At 35.9% G+C, this 22,969-nt stretch overlaps 1 protein-coding gene across 1 annotated transcript; it reads right to left on the minus strand.

Moving 5' to 3' along the window:
• Positions 1–1,267: 1,267 nt before the first annotated feature.
• LOC125237122 lies at positions 1,268–21,848 on the minus strand. Its single transcript, XM_048144093.1, has 20 exons — positions 21,766–21,848; positions 20,995–21,024; positions 19,616–19,621; positions 19,097–19,126; positions 18,723–18,749; positions 18,110–18,139; positions 17,330–17,337; positions 16,172–16,199; positions 15,222–15,269; positions 14,748–14,774; positions 13,531–13,533; positions 12,580–12,591; positions 12,222–12,242; positions 11,332–11,382; positions 10,329–10,361; positions 7,823–7,825; positions 7,595–7,615; positions 6,490–6,537; positions 6,065–6,216; positions 1,268–1,497 (listed from the first exon to the last, which is right to left on the minus strand). The coding sequence occupies exons 1-20, from the start codon at positions 21,829–21,831 to the stop codon at positions 1,284–1,286; spliced, it is 858 nt and encodes a 285-aa protein (XP_048000050.1). The 5' UTR covers positions 21,832–21,848; the 3' UTR covers positions 1,268–1,283.
• Positions 21,849–22,969: the final 1,121 nt, after the last annotated feature.

Below are 22,969 nucleotides of genomic sequence, written 5' to 3' on the forward strand. Positions count from 1 at the left end.
CATTCATGCATTAAAAAGGACATGAATGATAATTGGTAAGAAACAAAGAATATAATACTTCACTAGTAAGAAACCAGAACCTGGTAATCTAATCGTGCTAACAGATGAGCGTACCGGATTTGTAAGTGGGAGCGAGAAAATAATAACTATTTCTCGCTCCCATTTACAAGCTAGCAAGCATCCATATGGATGACCTTGGTGCGGTACGGTGCTAGTAAGGTCATGTGTTAGCAGCTTTACAGCGTGCGTAGCCGAATGGCATTACTCCGACGCCGACTAAGGCGGCACAGACGGGAGACAAAACTGTTTTGTCAAAACTGTTTTGTCAAGCGTACCGGACGCTCATCTGTTAGCACGATTAGATTACCAGGTTCTGGTACCTGATCACCTGATCTAATATTTATAGAGGTAGGTTGGCCTATTTTTTATTAAATGTTAGTATATAAATATTATATAAATTTAAAAGTGGAAAACGTCTGCCTTGGGTGAGACTTGAACTCACGGCCTCTGGATAAATATTCCAGCGCTCTGCCAACTGAGCCACCAAGACTTCAACCAAACCAGCGAAATTTTCCACTACTAAGGTCAATGGGACCCGTAGCGACATCTACCGTAAGAGTGTTAAACTTCTTAAACGGCAACCGGAGTTCCAAGTCATATTGGAAATTCACCAGTTACGATGCGCTAACCATGCTAAATTTTTAACTTCTGATTAGCAGAAACGTCTGCAATCGATGCCACTAGGCTTAGAATAAATTTAAAAGTGGAAAACGTCTGCCTTGGGTGAGACTTGAACTCACGGCCTCTGGATACCCAAGGCAGACGTTTTCCACTTTTAAATTTATTCTAAGCCTAGTGGCATCGATTGCAGACGTTTCTGCTAATCAGAAGTTAAAAATAAATATTACATATATGTTAAATGAATATATTCACTGTTTTCGTTGGTAGTTTGTGAGAACTGAGTGAGCACATGTTAATGGCTGTATCTTTTGATTTATTTTTTTACAAATTCAGAGATTCGTTTTACAATTGTTTTAGAACTTTTACTAAATGATCAGCATATTTTTTTTTATTTTCGGAAGGTGCTCACTCAATCCACACACACACACGCCATGAACTCCTAACTAAGTATGAAAACCTAAGTAGTTGGGAGTTCATGGTACTTCACCGTCGTTTTGTTCGTTTTTATATCCGATAGCTCATAGCTGACTACCTGGCGGTGGGACCAGTGCCTAATCAATTAAAGGTTTGAAAGAAAACGAAATGGTGATAGGGACCAATGTTTATTTCTTCGCCTCATCAGAAACACCCTCATTATCATCATCAGCTACACCCTCGTCCTCGTTATCGACAACGCCCTCGTCACCAGGGCCGTCAGCAACGCCCTCGTCGTCGTCAGCAACCCCCTCGTCGTCGCCAGGGCCATCGGCAACGCCTTTATCGTCATCTTCGTCGGCAACGCCGACGTCGGGTGGGTTTAGTTCCTCTGGCTCTGATCTGGAATTAGAAACCGTTATATTTACTATAGGTAACAAACACTATAGGTACTATAGGTAACAAAAAAAAAACACGGTGTATTGTAAACATGGTGTGTACACCAGGAATACACCGTGTTTTTTTTTGTTTTCCGTCAAATTAGGCAGCAGCAATTCCGCAGTTAGGTTCATCATCAGGAACCACCCTGCACATCACTTTTGTAAAAATTGGATTTTTTTTTCCTTTCCATACATAATAAATGAATGAATTCGTGTGAGAGGACCTTAACCTTAACATTAAAGTCAGTGTCAAGTGTCTGACGGCAAACGTCAAAGCAAATAACATTAAGAAGAGGTAAGGGATGCCACACACGCGTTAAGTAATTACATTTATTTTTCTATGACATCTATCAACGAAGATTGTTAGAATATGTCCAATAACGGCATCATCGCCATCAAAACAGCGTTTTGTTCAGAAAAATAATAAGTAATTGTTACTTTTAGGGTTCCGTACCTCAAAGAGGAAAAACGGAACCCTTATAGGATCACTCGCGTGTCTGTCTGTCCCTATGTCACAGCCGATTTCTCCGAAACTACTGGACCGATTTACTTGAAATTTGGCACACGTATGTAAACCTGTGGCCCAAAGATGGACATGTAATTTAATTAAATGAAATTTAATCACAGGGGTCACTTTTGGGAGGTAAAATTGAAAATTAAAAATCAAAGTTATTAAAACTATATTGTGTTACATATCAAATGAAAGAGCATTTTATCAGCATCTGAAATATATTTTTTTTATATTTTTTGTTTTGGTAATTTAGAAGTAATTTAGGAAAATAAGCAAAAAATGACCTTTCCCCCCTTATCTCCGAAACTACTTAGCGTAAAATTTTCAAAAAAATACACGAGATAGCCCTCTACCTGTAGATTACAGAAAAACCTATTAGAAATCTACAGTCAAGCGTAAGTCGGACTTAAGAGAAAAAAACTCAGATTACGAATTTCACTCACTGCCGCTGCAAGTAGTTACTAAACGACTTAAAATTGTGTAAGCGCGTTGGACAGGTATAAAGAAATCAATTTCTGTTTCGTTTTGCTTTAGAAATTGTTAAAAAAATATCATTTTCCAAAATGACTTAAGTTCCTACTAAAAAGGAGGCGCTTAAGACCGTTTAGAACTTCACTGACCATAATATTGCCCACATAGGTCCAAAAAATGGTGTATATATACGAAAACAAAAAAATTGTGCCACCGACAACCAAAATCTGAAGTCTATTTGCTCTATCTCTTATAGTTTCCGAAATATACGCAAAATCTTTATAGTACGAAATTTAGTGTACGTTGCCATTACATGTCGTCAGGCGCTCATGACCTTTTTGTATGGAAATGTCGAAATCCGACTCGCACTTGACCAATTTTCTTAGAAAGTTGTTTTTTATTATAGTTTTGAAGGAGGTTTCTTGTTTTTAACCACCAACGCAAAAACGACGGAGTGTTATAATAATAATAGGTTTGACGCTTGACATGTCTGTATGTCTGTGGCTATGAAGCTCTCGAACGAATCAATCGATTTTGATTTAGTTTTTAATGTTTCAGGTGAATTCGTCGAGAGTTTTTTTGTACCACGTAGGTGGCAAACAGGCATACGGTCCGCCTGATGGAAAGCGGTCACTGTAACCTATGGACGCCTGCCACTCAAGGAGTGGCACATGTGCGTTGCCGACTCGACTCATTAGAAACTTGTACAAATCTGTACTTAGAAGGGGCCTGGGTGCCGACGACTCAAAGGACAATCTATTGTCCTAATTACTTCCGTTGTCAGCATACCGCACCCTCGTTGAGCTCTGGCTGCCTTACTCACTGGCAGGAACACAACAATGAGTAAGGTCTAGTGCTACTTGACTGCGGTCTTTTGTAAAGCGGAGGTATACTTCCCCAGTTAGACTCTGCTCTACCTTAGGCCGTTTTCACATTATCCGATCCGATATCGGATGTAGGAAGGACGTAAAATGTAAGATTTATGCGCTTCCAGGTCTTCATTTATGTATTTAATAGATCATTATTACTAAAAAACGATATAAAACGCAAAAATTGCGGATTTAATGCCGATGGCACTCTCCTACAACAGTTTTTGTCCGAGGCACCATCGAACTGCCGATATCGGCAGGACGCTTCCGACTATTTTTGGCATGCCGGACCCCCCGCCAGTTGTCGGCCGATAATATTTGTTTGTGTGCGTATATAATGTAGGTATAAGTATGTAGTAGTGTGCGTGACAAAAATGGCGTCTATTAAACAGCTGTTAATTGATCGAAATTCAAATTAGTTGACAATTTCCATTGAAAAAAAAAAAGGTTGTAATGCATCGGTCCGAATTGCGGATACTAGTTTTTTCATCTTTTAGTAGATATATTTATTTATTTAAACTTTATTGCACAATTGGAAAAAAGTACAAATGGCGGACTTAATGCCTTAAGGCATTCTCTACCAGTCAACCATAGGGCCAAACAGAAATTCGCGAATGTGGGTGCAGTGAGAAAAATAAATTTAGAAAGCATGACAACTATTGACAAGTATAGCAATATTAAATTAATTTTTATTAAGCAGAAACGTCTGCTAACGATTCTAAAAATTTTTATATTAAAGGAAAAAATGGAAAAAATTACGCTTCCGGCGGGACTTGAACCCGCACCATTACGCTAGACGTCACCCCAAGACGTGTGTACAAAAAGGAAAGGCATGGAAAGATTTGCGAAGTCCGGCGTGGCTTCCGTAGTTCAATTGGTAAGGGCATTGCACGGATTGCAAAAATGGTGCGGGTTCAAGTCCCGCCGGAAGCGTAAATTTTTCCATTTTTTCCTTTAATATAAAAAGTATAGCAATATTATTTACAATATATATTATTGAATATATATATAATAATATATATATTTATATAGTTGAATGTAAAATTATTTATTTTGCCTGACACTGAATATTTTTATGTTCATTATTTTAATTTTACAATATAATATTTGGAATATAGTGCTTATAATTATTAAATATAAATTATTTTTTAAATATTTTTTGATACAAAATCATACTTCATTGATTTGGAACAATGCGTTTTATCGGACCTACATCCGACATTATCGGAAGCGTTTATCGGATGTAGGATGTCGGTTCGACATCCGATATCGGATCGGATAATGTGAAAACGGCCTTAGAGTATATTAAATTTAGTATTAGAGTTATGTCAGTGTACATGTCAGCGGCCGCGAGTTCGCGGCGCGGTTCATTCATTGGCGACGACCTTCGCGCGGCGTGCGGTCCGTTTGTTAATGTAGGTAATAATTTAGAATGGCGGCATTTTGTGAATATCAAAGGAGTGAGCCTTCTGTACTTGTACTATTATATATTCTGTGACAAAACGAACAACATGTGTTCCAAGTACAACACTCAAAATGCCGGAAAGTTATAGTAGGTATCGACCGTAAATTAGCGAAATCCAACAAATTAACACATGTGATGGACCCTGCCGTCGATTAGTTATTTGTTATATAAGGGTGCAAAGTTGTATTTTAACGGCGAGTGTGGAATTGAAAAACGAGCAAGTGAAATGATTCTATAGTTGAACCACGAGCGAAGCGAGTGGTTCGAGAATAGACTCCTGAACTTGCGAGTTTTTTAACACACGAGAAGTAAAATACATTTGCACCCGAGTGTAACACAAAATTTTTCCCCTCACTATAGCGAGGAAAGTACAACACAAAAAGCGCGTTTATCACTGCTTCCAGTAGTTCCACAGGTGGTAAATCATCGTCATCACTAGATTCACTCACTTTTATTAATTTTAAAGCATAAAAAATGACTATATTCAAGGTCTAATTACTTTATCCACTAGTGGATAGAATGCGTTTTTACCCGCTGGTATTGAAGGACAAAACACGTGTTTCCGAGCTAGTGAGGGGAAAAATAAATTGCCGCAATATGTGGTTGAAGCGCCTAGTGTGTCGAACTTTAAGTATCGCTTAAAAATTTGGCTGGTCGAGCAGGGTGTTCTACACTTATGACAATTTTTTTATTACCTAATTAGAAAAATATTTTTGTGCATTTTTTATGTGAATATTGCCTAACTTTTTGTAATTTCAATCTTCTGTCTAATTATTCTCTAAGTATTATTGTTGTATGAATATTATTTTTTTAAATCAAATCTTGACGTGTAAAATGGCGTTACAAATAAATGAATATGAGTATGAGTAATGATTATTTTTACCATTGAAAGTTTGTACGGAACCCTCGGTGGGCGAGTCCGACTCGCTCTTGGCCGGTTTTTTTGCTTATAACTCTGAAAGTAGGTGAAATCCAGAAAAGTTTATATGACATTTTACTCTTGTAATATGATGAGGAATACGCTGTTAAAATTATTCGGTTTTCACATGTTACACCGTCCTATGGCTGATATGAAGAGGATGAAGAGGATGATGACGATGATGATGATGATGATGATGGTGATGATGACGATGAGGATGATGATGACGATGGTGATGATGATGATTATGATGTTGATGATGATGGTGATGATGGTGATGATCAAATATCTAACCTGCCAGGCATATTCTTCATCTGTATAACGCAGTATTCCTTAGGTGGGGTGAACATGCACATGGTTTTTTTCGAGGGGGGTCTTTGGTAGGGTTTTCCAGAATCGCTGAGGTCTGATGAAGGCTGATTTGGAGGTGGAAGTGACTTCGGTTGCTGTGGGCGTAAAATAGCATATTGTGTACATGGGGCGTAAGTTTGATATTGCGAGAGTATGGTTAAATCGCAGAGGGTTGTTGGAGCGATTTAAAGACTCGAATTTACATATATTCCTACGGCCCGTGATAGTTCAATTAAAGTTATTTTTATTTAAAAAATGACACGTTAAAATAATACGAATACACATAGGAAAAAAATACACAAACCTCAAATTAAATAAAAAGTTTTATTATACCAAAACTAAATAAAAAATAAAATAAAAAATCTTACATTATTTGATCGTGCTTCTAGTTTTGCAATTCCGACTTTGGATATTTGCTGAAAATATAAGTGAATAAAAAATATAATTATGTAGTTACATACACAATGAAAAATTACAAGCGGGGTCGTTACTCTTGAAATAGCTCCTCGGAAATGGAGCGAAACATGTCAAGCGTTATATCGACTTAATACGTAGATAGATAGATAGATAGAATACTCTTTATTGGCACACCTCAGCAAAAGATACAGTGGAGACAAAACAAATGATTATAAATAGAGGCAGACAACGGGCGGTCTTATCGCTAAAGAGCGATCTCTACCAGACAACCTTTGGGTAGCGGAAATAACAAACATAATCAAAAAGAGTAGGTGCTTCGAAATAAAAATCATAATTATTCTAATGTCCAACACACATATTGAATAAACATACACATATAAGAGAATACAAATAGACTTACATGAATGATATGTACTTAAATAGTAATATACAACAAGCCAGATATATAGTATCAAACCAAAAATATACAGCAATCATACCAACCACAGAGTAAATATAGCAATACGATCACTAAGGGAGAGATAGATAATGTTCTTTAAACATTTTTTTTTAAATAGAAAGATATTGAGCCCGTCTAATGCCCGTAACCCATACGTAAGTAACCCGCTTTAAATATTTTTAAATATATCCGAGTTTCTCGATAATATTATGTGACGAGACTGATAAATTAATACAAAATACAAAATACAAAAATACAAAATCATTTATTCAGCAAATAGGCCACGGGGGCACTTTTACATGTCAACATTACAGAGTATTCATTAAAGTTAAACAAATGAAATTAATAGAAATATTAACTAAAAATATTAATCATAAGCAAAGTAGCTATACACTGATATAGAATTAGAGATGTATAAAGTCTCTAAATGTCATATTATTACTAACTATAATCAATACATAAAGAAAGTGCAAACAGATACAAAGATAAAAGAAATCTATAATACTTCAATAGTTGTAAAAGACTGAATATTACAAGTAAAAATATTATACTTAATCAAATAATCCATGGAGATTCAAATCCAAGAGTCAAATTTTATAATAAATAACAATACTTACATTTGCAGCTACTTGAGCTACCTAAAATACAATAAATAATTTTAATAAATTACTGGTTATCACAAAATAAATAATAAAAAATACATACCGATTTATTTTATACTATAGGTTCTCTTTCTTATTGTTATTTTTTATTTACATTAAGTACAAAAATTATAAGTTTGTGTTCACAAAAATACAACTTTTATTTTTTATAAAATACTTATTAAATAAATAATTTTCACAAACCATCTGAAAACATAAAGTATCATATGAATAAAATACAAAAGTACTTAAATAGCTTTCAAAATAGCCTTATCAACAGTTTCCTATGTAAGTATTAATATATTGCAATAAAAATGTATCGACAGGTCAACGTGTTATAATCTAAATATATCTTATACTTTTAAACGAGCAATTCTTGTATATTTATTTATTTATTTATTTATATATACCGACGATCTCGGAAACCGCTCTAACGATTTCGCTGAAATTTGTTATGTGAGGGTTTACGGGGGTGAAAAATCGATAGCTTCGATCGCTAGCATAGCCTTAAATCCCGGAAAACGCGAATTTTCGAGTTTTCATGAGTTTTTCTTTCGCGTTAGTAAACGATTTCGCTTAGCTCAGTCGTACGAGGTCGGTCTAATGTACGCAAATAGATCGGCCAGAAATTAAGTTTTTGTTTTTTGTCTTTTTTTTTGTTTTTGTATTTATAAGATTGTGTATCTAAAAACCGGCCAAGAGCGTGTCGGGCCACGCTCAGTGTAGGGTTCCGTAGTTTTCCGTATTTTTCTCAAAAACTACTGAACCTATCAAGTTCAAAACAATTTTCTTAGAAAGTCTTTATAAAGTTCTACTTTTGTAATTTTTTTCATATTTTTTAAACATATGGTTCAAAAGTTAGAGGGGGGACGCACTTTTTTTTCCTTTAGGAGCGATTATTTCCGAAAATATCAATATTATCAAAAAACGATTTTAGTAAACCCTTATTTATTTTTAAATACCTATCCAACAATATATCACACGTTGGGGTTGGAATGAAAAAAATATCAGCCCGCACTTTACATGTAGGGGGGGACCCTAATAAAACATTTTTCCCCTTACTAGCTCGGAAACACGTGTTTTGTCCTTTAATACAAGCGGGTAAAAACGCATTTTATCCACTAGTGGGTAAAGTAATTTGACCTTGAATAAAGTCAAATTTACTGCTTTAAAATTGATAAAAGTAGGTGAATCTAGTAAAAAAGATGATACCACCTGTGGAACTACTGGAAGCAGTGATAAACGCTTTTTTTGCGTTGTAGTTTCCTCGCTATAGTGAGGGGAAAAGTTTTGTGTTACACTCGGGTGCAAATGTATTTTACTTCTCGTGTGTTAAAAAACTCGCAAGTTCAGGATTCTATTCTCGAACCACTCGCTTCGCTCGTGATTCAACTATAGAATCCTTTCACTTGCTCGTTTTTCAATTCCACACTCCGCGTTAAAATACAACTTTGCCCCCTTGTATAACAAATAACTATTTTTCAATTTTTTATTTTTGCACTTTGTTGGCGTGATTGATATACATATTGGTACCAAATTTCAGCTTTCTAGTGCTAACGGTTACTGAGATTATCCGCGGACGGACGGACGGACGGACAGACAGACATGGCGAAACTATAAGGGTTCCTAGTTGACTACGGAACCCTAAAAACGTGATATATTAAAATAGAACCGAGCGAAGCTCGGTCTCCCAGATATTACTATTTAAATATAGATATGTCAGTCAGTTAGTGAAACTGATTGACTCACTGACTCTCTCACTCACTCCTGTGTGTGTTGATATGTCGTCACTGACATATCAACACACACACACACACACACAGCCGAAACCGCTGTCACGTGGGTTCCTTATAAGGTGTAGAGGAGCACTAAGAAAGGATTTTTCAAAATTCACCTCCTAAGGAGGTGAAAGGAGGGTCAAAAATTTTTATGGGAAAACAAGATTAGATTAACATGCCAGCGAAGCCGCGGGGAAAAAGCTAGTATTTAAAATAGCATGCATTTATAGCATATAACTACTATAACAAATAAATTGCGTGGATATCTATTTATTAAATTACATTAAACACGATATCAAAACATGGCGCTCGAGGCCGATTTAAATCTTGAAATTAGATGTGGTTTTGATATAACCTTACTTACATCTTACTTTCTTTGGGGCGGGAGGAGGTTACCCAAGCTGCCCAGGACTAGAGTAAATGGAGAAATGATTTGAGCCCTACACCCCAACCACTGGCGATCAAATATGTATAATTATGAAAGAAGCGCGTTCTTACTTCTTCTCGCGTTTGTCCGTCTTTCACGGCAAAACGGTGGATATAGTTGAAGGGATGGAGAGTGATATAGGTTACTTTTTCTCTTTTTCTAAAGCGAGCGAAGCCGCGGGCAAATTCTAGGATATAAAGAAGAAGATATTTTACTTGATCTGACTTGATAGCATCAATTTAAATATTCAATAGCGCCCTCAAACAAATATTTTACAGAACCGACATAACATACATAAGTACGTACGTACCAGATTTGTATACATTTTCGGTAACAAAAAAGGAAAGTTTCATACAATCAACGTAGGACATTTTGGGAAACCTAGTGGATGTTGCTCAGCATCATGGACTCTAGATCAGCCTACCAATTTTTATCCAAATCGGAGACGTGATCCAAATTGAACGTGATCAAAACGAAAATACTAATTGTTATTGTTGAAACTTACCTCTAATGCGTCAGGATCTACATCTTGTCCTTTCTGTAAATTAAAAAAAATGGTTATGCTTCACATATTTTAAAATTAGTATAGCCTGAGTTTTGTAATTGACGATTATTAAAGTGTTTTTTTTTTTATGTGGTGACTCTATTCTATGTGATGATGGATTAAGAATTTCAGCACAACCCTTTCCCCCCATGGGTAGTAGTACTACAGTTGACTGTGTGGTATGGGTACTATTATCGTATGGTGTTGGAAGTTAGGGCATACTGTAGGAGAAAGTGCATGATATTTCGCTTTGTGTGGCCTACCACACAAAGCGAAGCGTGTGCCCTAGCACAGCACAGCGGATATCATCTCGCTCGAATCTAGAGCAGAGCCCAACTGGGGAAGTACCTCCGCCTTACAGAAGACCACAGCCAAATAGCACTAGACCCTACTCAAAGTGTTGTGTTCCTGCCGGTGCGTCAAGCTGCCAGAGCTCAACGAGGTTGCGGTGTGCTGGTGACGAAAGGACCTACGTACGGAACTATTTTTTTCCGTCGAACTTGTATACTCCTTTTTGCCGTGTACTTTTTTTTATTATTATGAATGGGCTTACTCTAGACCACAGACTAGCCAAAGGCAACGTGGCCTACGATGGAGTGAGCTCGCCTAGAAGATGCCTGTTCACCCTTGATTTTAAGGTCGCCGGGTTATCATAGCAAAAAGGAGTGTACAAGTTTCTAATGGGTTAGCAACGCGAATGTGACACTCCTTGAGTTGCATAGGTGACGGTGACCGCTTTCCGTCAGGCGGACCGTATGATTGTTTGCCACCGATGTAGTATTAAAAAAAAATGGCGATGGTCTACCATTTCTATCTGTCATTTTAGCCTTATTCCAACCCCTTAATTTGCAAGAGTGGCACTAAAACTACCAGTTACATGTGCTCTGTCCAACCCGTTTGGGAAAACAGGCGTGAATTAAAAGCGTTAGTACCTATATATTAATTTGGTTTTCTTTCAACTTACAAGTTTAGCGGACAACTTTTTGTGAATAAACGTGCTTAACTTCGAAGCACCCTGAAAATGAAAAATTATCACATTAAATTCAGACAAGCTAAGGATAACATAACTAACCCCACAAAATTAAAATTTTGAAAAACCCCCGACCGCGACATAGTGGACCGATTTTCATGAAACATGGCTACGAACTTCAGTTTTGACAATTTAGCCCATATTCTTAGCTTGATTTGTATTAAAATGCCAAATATTAATATTATAGCGCCACTTAGCGTTAAACGCTAAACGAACGGCAACACTGAGCGGTAAACGTTTAACGGCAGTATTATACAGATTAGCGGTACCACGGTACCTATTTACTGACTGAAGATCGAGTAGAGTAAACTTTCAATCCCTTCAACTATCTCCCTTTAAAAAATCACGTCAATTCGTAGCTCCGTTTTGCCGTGAAAGACGGACAAACCAACAGACACACACTTTCCCATTTATAATATTAGTATATAGGACATTCATACACAGATTGACTGAATCCCACGGTAAGCTCAAGAAGGCTTGTGTTGTGGGTACTGAGACAACGATATATATAATATATAAATACTTATATACATAGAAAACATCCATGACACAGGAACAAATATCTGTGCTCATCACACAAATAAATGCCCTTACCGGGATTCGAACCCGGGACCGCGGCGCAGCAGGCAGGGTTTCTACCGACTGCGCCAGACCGGTCGTCATAAAGTATATGGATTCATAAAAATGATTATTGAGTTACTGTAGAGAAAAGCGGTACCACGGTACCTACACATTGAAGATCGAGGAGATTAAGTATATCAGGATATGGCTTGCTGTATCAGATTACAAAGGATGACATTGATTTAGAAATTTAAAATATATACCTTGGTGGCTACTTGACTAAGCTGAAAAGAGAGGGATTAAAATAAAATTAGTAATGACTTGGAGCCAAGTACATACTGATTTAATAGGAAATAGACTTTTTGGCCGCAGATTATTTCGATATTCGTGATATACATATATTTTAAACATTTGAACGTTTTATTTCATGTCCTGTAAAGAATAAATAATGAACAAACATCAAAAACATTTTAAGTTTTTTGTTGAGCCTTAAATTACATCCAAGTTTTTCGGTACCTAATTTCAAAGAAATTTTTAATTACTTCATTCGCCGAAATTTCAATAGGTAGATAAATATAAATTACTTAATTATGTTTTTAATATTAGAAAATGATTATCAACCTTTTTAGCGCTCTGAAATATGACACAAAAATATTAAATTAATAAATGACGAAAGTAAACGTATTTTAGTCACATAAGCAAAATAGGTATTCAGCAAAAATACTGTTGCACATTGAGTCAGTAATTGAAATTAGGTATAATAAAATATTATGTTTGTCATCGCAATATTATTTACTTCGGTTGACATTCTTAAGAATAAGAATTATAGATCAAAGATCGACTTTGAGTATTCCTCATCATATTAGAACATTAAAATGTCGTATAAACTTTTCTGGATTTCGCCTACTTTCAGAGTTATAAGCATTAAAAAAAAACAATTACTTATTATCGCTTAGAACAAAACGCTGTTTTGATGACGATGATGCCGTTAACGGCCATAATCTATCTTCGTTGATAGATATCAAAAAGTTAGTAGTGACTCATTGCAAAAAAGTATTTTTTTAGAAAATAATTGTAAATTTTTATTTTAAGTGCTAGTTTTACCAATAAATTTTAATTCTAATGTGAATACATTCAAAAGAAAAAACAAAAAAAAAAAAAAAAAATTTTTTTTGTTGTCGAAATTTGCTTGACGTCATGTAAAATTTTATCTTTATTTTGCCCGCAGAAATGCGTAGTTAAAATCTTTCGGTTTCCTCAGGTTACACCGAGTATGCTTTTTCGCTGTATTAATAACATTTGGGACATTTTATTTTTATACTACTTCGGTGGCAAACAAGCCTGATGTAAAGCGGTCACCGTAACCTATGGACGCCTGCAACTCAAGCAGTGTCATTTGAATGCTTAAAAACAAAAATATTATTTATTTCAAATCAAGGTTGAACAGGCAACTTCTGGGCGAGCTCACTCCATCGTAGGCCAGGGTCACACCTTTACCTTTGGCTAGTCTGTGGCCAAGAGCAAGCCCATTTATGTATAATAAAAAATATATTAAGAAAAATGATTACGAACCAGCTGAAAATTGTAAATAAGGCATTAACACAAAATGATAGGGATTATTGATGCTGACTGTACCCAGTATACTTGAGCACACCTCGGACACTGGCGATCAAATATATGAAAGAGGCGCGTTCCTAGCACACAGTCTAAGCTCGTGTAGGTGAACGCGTACTATGCATGTATGAGTGAGATATGACAGGTCGACTGTTGGCATTTTTGACAGGCGGTAACTTTGAGGTAACCGAGAGGGGGTGGGTGGCATTTTCAGCGGGGAGCGGGAGTGGCCATACTGTACGATAGTACACTTTATTATACTGTGACTTGGGTGTCAAACTTGATTTTAAAATTTTCTACTACATGGTAGCAATGACGATACATACCGGGACTGATAAAGTCCATACAAAAAAGTGTACCCCTCAAAAATGTATGAGCCTTTTAGGGATAAAATTATAATAGATCAGAAATGATATCTTCCCCAAATATTTATTGTTTTCATTTATAGTTACATTAAAAAATAAAATAAAAAATAAAATAAATATTGGGGGACACCTTACACAAATCAACTTAGCCTCAAACTAAGCAAAGCTTGTACTATGAGTGCTAAGCGACGATATACATACTTAAATAGATAAATACATACTTATATACATAGAAAACATCCATGACTCAGGAACAAATATCTGTGCTCATCACACAAATAAATTCCCTTACCGGGATTCGAACCCAGGACCGCGGCTCAGCAGGCAGGGTCACTACCGACTGCCGAAAAAAAAAAATTGTAGGCATCATCAGTGTATTTGTAGGTGGCGCTAAAAAATTGAGGTAAGGTTCTTAGTATGAAGATTGCCAATCCTATATATATCATCTTTGATGGTATAAAATCAAAGTCGCTTTCCGATGTTTACATTTTTAAAACTAAGTACTTAACTTACTCAACGGATTATGATCGCAGTTTTTTTTTTAATATACAGGATGATTCAAGAGGAAGGTTTATTTTTTTTTATACTACGTCGGTGGCAAACAAGCATACGGCCCGCCTGATGTAAAACGGTCACCGTAACCTATGGACGCCTGCAACTCAAACAGTGTCACATGCGCGTTGCCACCCCATTAGAAACTTGTACATTCCCTTTTGCTGTGTTAAGTACACAGCAAAAAGGAGTGTGGATATTATGTATAATTCATAAAATCCCTAAAAAAAAAATAAAACGAATAAGCTACAACAATACCTTTTTTACGCCTTGAAGTGTCGTTGGCTGTAAAAATAGATGTCTAGTCTATAGGCTTTATCCATACTAATATTATAAATGGGAAAGTGTGTGTGTCTGTTTGTTTGTCCGACTTTCACGGCAAAACGAGAATAGTTGAAGGGATGTGGGAAGGGATTCGGAGTGTGACATAGGTAGTAGCCTATGTCACACTCCGAAAATTAAAATTCATTGAAAGGATACACAAACTTCCCGATAATAATATTATTAAGTATGGATTAATGTCTAATTGTTAGAGATCCAGTGTCATTTTTCCATGGTTTTATTTTATCCAATATTTTACTTTATAAAGTATTATTGTATGACAAATAAAAAGCTTTGTCTCGTTTTTCTCGTAAAAGTATTTGAGAAAATTCAGGATTCGAGGGAAGAAATGCGTTCGGATTACGGAGGGGTTAAAATTAAAGAGGTTGTAATGTGCTGTATAGAACTTACTCCTTTATTAGCACCCGATAATGTTGTGATTATTTGAATAGAGCCTCCCTGAAAAAAAAAAAATAGTGCGTGGAGTGAAAGAAGTGTAACTTCGTAAATGTGAAGATAGGGAGCACTGAGCGTTAAAAGTAAACGCTGTCAGTGTGCGTTAAACGCTTAACGCTGTCAGTTGGAAGTCGCATTAAAAGCTTCGCTTCAAAAATAGTGAGTCCCTCCGCGCGAAAGAAGTGTAACTTCGTAATGTGAAAATAGGGAGCACTGAGCGTTAAAAGTTTAAGACTGTCAGTGTGCGTTAAACGCTTAACGCTATCAGTTGGAAGTCTCATTAAAAGCTTCGCTTCAGAAATAGTGAGTTCCTCCGCTCGGAAGAACTTCGTAATGTGTTTTTCAAAATTCGCGTTAAATGTTTAACGCTGTCAGTTGGAAGTCAGAAGTAAAAAAATTAACTAGGACACTTATTTTTTTCCGATATCAAAACTTTTTAGAAGATTAACTGTTTAAAAATAAGAACTATGTGAATTTTTACTAAGAGAATATTTATTTTTATTGATATTTAAAATAAAATGAAGGAAAAACAGGTAGTGCAGGAAACATGCAAAAAATGCGTACTTATTTCCATTTTTCGCACGAAGAGAGACAGTAGTGCTGCGTTACGTCGCATAAATGTAATATTGTGTGAGTGCACGCTCATATTGGGCGTGCAGCGAGCGTGGCGTGCGGCGTGCATATCAAACAATTGAAGCTCATACAAGTGTCCTCAGTCGACGCTGCATAGGGACGCACGCTCTCCCGCCCCGCTACACGCCCCGCTGAACGCTCCGCTCCGAGCGTCCACTCAAGCCTTAGACTAAGTGTTTTTTTTTATAAGTAGCTGTTAGAATTATGAACATTTCATGTGCATGGAATCGATTTATGTAATTGCAAAAAATCATAGAGTAATTCGTACTTACCGCTTCTGCTACGATATTGTCTATTACCTAATGTAACAAAAATTGTACAATCATGTTAGTACAATAAATAGTAGACAGATTATGCCATTGAGGAAGACGCGTGTCTTGGTTCGTATTTGTCGAATTTCCGCGCCACCATGAATTATAATGATATCTTGACCTAATAATTATCATAATCTATGAATGAATTGACTTCTGCAGAAGGAAAAAGTGGGCCAGTTTTTTTTTAAATTTTGGCTGCTAAGACTTAAATTTTTCAAAATTTCTGCCTGTTTTATAGAAAGGTGATGCTTCGTTATAAAACATAGGTATTTCATCTTATCCCTCAAGAAAAACCCTTCAATATTTCCCCACCTTACCTCACATATCATATAAACTAAAGTATTTACCAAACGTATACTGTATCTTTTACAACTGTATGTAGAAAAAAAATACCAACAAAAGTTTAATATAAATTGATTCTAACTTACCACCTAAATAAGAAAAAACTTTTATTAATAATTTGACAATCACATAAATTCAAATTTTACAATAGGAATCACGACGCTTTAGGTTCAATTTCGACTACAATAAAATTGTGGTCCTAAGTTATGACCTTATTGCTAAGAGCGGCAATAACATCACAGAATATTTATAATAGTACAAGTACAGAAGGCTCACTCCTTTGATGTTCACAAAATGCCCCCATTCTAAATTCATACCTACATTAACAAACGGACCGCGCGCGAGCAGGGGACATTGAATTCTATTGCGCCGCACAAAGGTCGTCGCCACTGAATGGGCCGCGAACTAGCGGCCACCGACATGTACTTGTAGCGCGGTGATAGAATCGCGGAGTGAGCCGCCCCTGATAAAACTTAAACAGTTTCATGTGCTCTGCTTGTCCCATTTGAAATAGAAACGTGATTTTATATATCGTCACTACTTTAAAAAAAAACTTGTATCTTCGTCTGTCAATGAAAATAAAATTGTAGTAAGTATGTATGGAATGCATATAGACTTACTGCGTTTTAACTTTGAGGAGCAGCGTGAGATACGAGATTTTTTAAAGTAGTGACGATATTTATGTGTATGTTTTTAAAATAAGAGCGTAGCAGTTTAAAATGGTGACTTTTGACTGTTTTTATCTATAGTTTATGTTGCCTTCAATAACTACTTACATCCAGCTGAAATAAGTTTTTAAAAATGAAACAAAAATACATTACTAAAAATCAAGGACCATATAATACGGGACAGACAAAACCCATATAAAAAAAGTACCCCTGAAATGTATGGGTCTAAAAGGCCCGTACATTACATACATTTCTCAAATAAACCAGCTTCTCTTTAAGAACTGTCAAAATGAATTTGAACGATTTTATATGGAATCATTATGAAATCGTGATGAGTGACGTCACGGTCAATTCGTTTACTTATATTTCTTTAATAACCCCTGTCCGGGCATTTTCGCAAAAAATATTAAATTATATTTTTAAATGATCATTAATAGGTAAATTTTATGTTTTTCCTACTCAGAATCACGAGCCCTTTTGATCCTACTTGGCGGAAAAGGCGTCCCAATTTTAAATTTTCCACTTCGTTAGATACTATTTTTCAAACACTTTGTACAGCGGTTACAAAGTGGAAAGTATGCAAAATATTCAAAATAATAGGAAATAGGACCATTTTTTTGTCTCTTGTCTTTTGTCCTAGATCGAAAGGGCTCGTGATTCTGAGTAGGAAAAACATAAAATTTACCTAACTTACAAAAAATATTTTTGGAGATTCTTCTCGCGAAAATTTCCGTCCATGTTTTTCTTATAAATATCAGATATTTTATTTCGTGCATGTAATACAATATTTTATTTTAATTACATGCAAGTTCCCTATTGTTAAAATATATTTGTACTAAGTAGTTATTTATATGAAGTATGTCATAATAGTAATAAATGTACCTACATTTTTTTCGTGCATGAGGTCTTTGGCGTTCTGAAAAATAAACAGTTTTTTATTGAAATACTATTGACCTGTAATGTAATATACAATAAATAAATAAGGACAGTATAGCATTCATTTACTGAGTCCCACGGTTAGCTCTAGAAAGCTTGAGTTTTGGGTACTCAAACAACGATATATCATACAATAATATACTAATATTACAAATATTTATATGTTATATACAAAGAAAATATCTATGAACTATGACTCAGGAACAAATATCTGTGCTCATCACACAAATGCCCTTACCGGGATCCGAACCCGTGGGTTACTACGCGCAAGGCCAGACCGGTCGTCAATATAACATAATATATAGCTTAGCTTGACCCGTGTGGTGACGGGTTAAGAATTTCACCACCCCCTTTCTTCTCGTGGGTGTCGTAGAAGTCGACTGTGGGATATGGATTAAATTGTGGTGTAGGCGAGAGGCTGGCAACCTGTCACTGCAATGTCACAATTTCGTTTTCTCTCAACCCCTTAATTGCCAAGAGTGGCAATGAAACTTGAGTAGTTTCATATTGCTCTGGCTACCCCTTTATGGTTGATTGTGTGTATGTGTGTGTGTAATACATACCTCTGCCGTTTCTTTGACCTCTTTTTCCTGTAATGATAGGTCATAATGTATCGTTTATCCACATTTTCGTTAGTCATACATTGCTTTTGTTTTAGAAACACGTAACCAAACCTGTCTAATATCTGGATTCGCTAACCAGACTATATTTTCTTTAACAGTACGTCTTTGTACTCCATTTTCTTTAGTAATGTAAAGTTTATTCATTGTTAACTGTGTACATAAGATGGTATGATATACAGGAAATACAGTCTCAACAGTTTCCCATTTCGAGCGTACAATATTCTTAAAAACTATGACTATATTAGCTTACTGGCTAACTTATAATTATTACCCGGGATATAAAATCTCATTTAGGTTAAATTTTTTTAACTTACTGTTTTGCCGGGAAGTGGTGCTGGTTTCTCCTAAAACATATGTAATTAAAATGAAATAAAATAGATATCATTAAAAAACACATTAAAAGTGTACTTATATCAAGATGTCAGGTAAGGTGCCTAGAAGGCTGGCCGCATTTCCCCGCTGGATAGCAATGCTTATCCGCTGAAATATTGGCCAACCCTCTGGTCATCCGAAGCATCTATGAGGCGCTTAGATAGCCCCTTATAGAGGCAACATGTATTAAGCCCACAAATTAGGTTTTTTTATTTTTTTTTCTAGCCTATAATTGTGTCCCACTGCTGGGCAAAGGCCTCCCCTTTCTTCCGCCACTCATTTATTAAATAAGAAATATAAATTAAATAATATTATAATATATATCACTGTTTTACCTAATAATAATAAGTCGAAATTCATGCAATTTAGCTTCACTTTTAGTAAAGACGATCTCTCTCCATACTGACAAACGTAGCTAGTATCTATTGGAAAACTAATTGTATGTTTAGGTCAATACTTACGGCCATCTACAAATAAATAAAAACATTAAATATTACAACATACAACATATAAGGAAACTATTATGATCCAATATTTATTTTTAATTATCGTGTATTAATATTCATATTCATATTCATATTCATTTATTTCGTAAATGCACAGATACATTACACGTCAACAGTTATAGTTCATATATTAAAATTTAGAATAATAATTAAACTTTAAATTTTTGAATTGAATTAAGAGATCATAATACAATATTAAAAGTAATTAGAATAATAATTGGATACATTACATAAATGTTTAAATGTCACAAAATTCTTTTACATCGTAGAATGCATTTTTGATTAACCATTTCTTCAATTCTTTATAAAAACAATTATCATTTTCTAAATTTTGAATGTCATTTGGAATGCAATTATAAATTTTTGGACCTATTACATAAGTAGTTTTGGTAGACTTGGTGAGTCTGCATTTGGTCGTGGCTAGTTTTCCTCTTTGTCTGTCCCTCAAACATCGCAGATTGTCAGGTCTTAAAGGAAAGTTATGAATGTTCGTTCTTACGAATTTAGCGACATTAAATATATACTGAGACGGCATCGTCATTATGTTTAAGGAGATAAACAAATGTCGGGCCGGTGAGCCTGGCGGGGCGCGAGCTATTATTCTCACCGCCCTCTTCTGGAGCACGAAAGCGCGGCGCCAGTCGGCGGCGAGGCCCCACAACTCGAGACTATAGTTCAGTACCGCATGGAATAGTGAGAAGTAGCTACTGCGCACTTGTGCTTGCGGAAGTATGCACGATAAGCGTTTTAAGGCGAAGCAGATACCACTCAACCCTCCACAGATGTTACCGATTTGAATGTCCCATTTTAGCGCAGAGTCGATTATCACACCTAGGAACTTGGCGTTTTTTACTTGTGGGAGGACCGTGCCATTAACCGTGACAGCGAGGGGCCTGGGTGGTCTCCCACCTAAGTTAAAATGTAACACCTGGGTTTTAGCGACGTTTAATACTAGTCCATTGACAGAGAACCAATGGAGTAATTTTTGTACGTCGCTAGTGATTGATTTTTCCAAACTATCGATATCAGGAGCGATAAGGATGTTACAAGCATCGTCAGCAAAGATAAACATATTTCCGTCTACAGCATCCGGTAGGTCATTGAAAAAGCATACAAAGCATAGCGCTACTGGGATCGGGTTCGACTAAGCTGATTGGTGGATATCAGGAACGTAGCATAGCACATCTCTGATGGAAAAGCACCCCTATACTTTATTGAACATATTATAATAAAATAGAATACACATTGATTCCTCCTAACAGGGAAAAAAGTCCTCTTTCCGAGCTGTGAAAATTTTATTACATTATTTTTTGTTCTTGTTATAAAAAATATACCTGTTCTATGTTTTTGCACACATCACGACCCTGAAAAAAAACAGACCGTTGATGTTATTTAATCTGGCGTATTTGAACAGTAAAAATTATAGCACACTAGCTTTTACCAGCGGCTTCGCTCGCGTTATAAAGAGACAAAAAGTAGCCTATGTCACTCTCCATCCTTTCAACTATCTCCACTTAAAAAATTACATCAATTCGACGCTCCGGTTTGCCGTGAAAGACGGACAAACAAGCAAACACACACTTTCCCGTTTATAATATTAGTATGGATTTTTAGTTACACGGATTTACAGAGCCCCGCGGTAAGCTCAAGATGGCTTGTGTTATGGGTACTCAGATAACGATATGAGTACATAATGTACAAATACTTATAAGGTACAGCAGGGCAAATCTCGACTGGGGAGCAAATGTAACCGGTTAATTTTTTCCATGTTTTACAATGTTTGCATTATTGAATAGAGTGTCCACCGGCTATATTTACTATATGGTAGATGTGTTCAGTGGATATAGTCATGTAGAACAACATCATAGTGTAATAATGGAAAAAAATGGATCAGTTACAATTGTCCCCTAGTCTAAATTTTCCCCGCTGTACCTTATACTTAATTGTTATAACCAGCAATATTTTTTCGTTTGGTTGTTATGTAATAAACAATAAAAAGTATCAAATACCATATTTCACGTGTTTTAATGTCGATCTCTTTTCCGCACTTGTATCGTAACTATTTTGATTTTAGACGTCTGTACTTTAGAAAGAAAATTACTTACAACTTTCTCCTGTCCCTGAACATTAACAAAGCCGAACAAAAAACAAACGAGTAGCTTTTTAAACATTTTGGTCAAATAACACGGCAAAGTATTTCGCCCTTATATATATAATCTTGAAAAATTTGATAATTACCATTTAATCAATTTAAGGCATGTTATTAGTATTGAAAAGTGATTAAACCGGCAATGTTAGGAATTTAAGCGTATTTGTTAATTTTTCTTAGTTAAGTACTTACTTATATTAAAAATATTTTAAGCGGGTTACTCTCGTAGATCGATATAGCGTTCGACATGTTTCAATCCAATTTTCGAGGATCTTTCTCAAGAGTAAAAAACCGCTTAAAATATATGTGTCAGTCTCACGGGAGTTTTATAGTTAAAAGTACTTACTTAGTTTATTAATTTTATCTATGATTATTTATTTATATTTATTCATAAAACACAGATTATAAAACAAATACACCTTAAATTAAACACAAACACACACAAATCAGTCCTAATATCTAAAATTTCCCTTATAAACTAAACTACAAAATAAAATCCCCCAAATCCGATCCCTGCGGAAGAGTGCCCATAATGCTGGCCACATTTCCCCGCTGGATGGCAATGCCAATCCTCTGTCCCAGGAATGAACCAGCCCTAGGATCCCTGGTGGTGTCAAGGAGCCTTTTCTTTAATTCCTTGAAGAAATTTCGCGCATCCTGACACCAAGGCCCTAAAGTTTCCACTGCAAACGCCGTTTATTAATTAAAGTAAGTTACGTTTTGTTTGACATAAAATTAAAGGTGACATACATTTTATAATATTATTTTATTTACATCTTGGGTCGACCGGCAGGTGGCCGTATGGCGGGTGGACCCAGGCCCGATAGCCGAATGGCATTTCTGGGCCATTTTTTTTTCAAAGTCCACCCCACTTTTTTTTGGATTTGGAAATTTTTATGTGGTTTCCAACTTTCCACACAGAATCGCGAGCTCTTTTAATTCTAATAGGAGAAAAAAGTGTCCCAAGGTTTTTTCCATTCCGTTACCATTTTGTTATACAATTTGTATGGCGGTAACGGAATGGAAGGTTCGAAAATGTATGGAAATCTTGTGACATTTTTTAGGGTTCCGTACCTCAAAGAGGAAAAACGGAACCCTTATAGGATCACTCGCGTGTCTGTCTGTCCCTCTGTCACAGCCGATTTCTCCGAAACTACTAG

The sequence above is a fragment of the Leguminivora glycinivorella genome, chromosome 20 (assembly GCF_023078275.1).
Source record: "Leguminivora glycinivorella isolate SPB_JAAS2020 chromosome 20, LegGlyc_1.1, whole genome shotgun sequence".
Classification (NCBI taxonomy): Eukaryota; Metazoa; Arthropoda; class Insecta; order Lepidoptera; family Tortricidae; genus Leguminivora; species Leguminivora glycinivorella.

Excerpts from the sequence above, each read along its gene's own strand:
- LOC125237122 (XM_048144093.1), bottom strand. The coding sequence starts at position 21,831 with ATGTTTAAAAAGCTACTCGTTTGTTTTTTGTTCGGCTTTGTTAATGTT. Across the intron at positions 18,750-19,096 it reads CACCACTTCCCGGCAAAACA|GAAAAAGAGGTCAAAGAAAC; the intron begins GTAAGTTAAAAA and ends CTATCATTACAG. Across the intron at positions 18,140-18,722 it reads AGGTCAAAGAAACGGCAGAG|AACGCCAAAGACCTCATGCA; the intron begins GTATGTATTACA and ends TTTATTTTTCAG.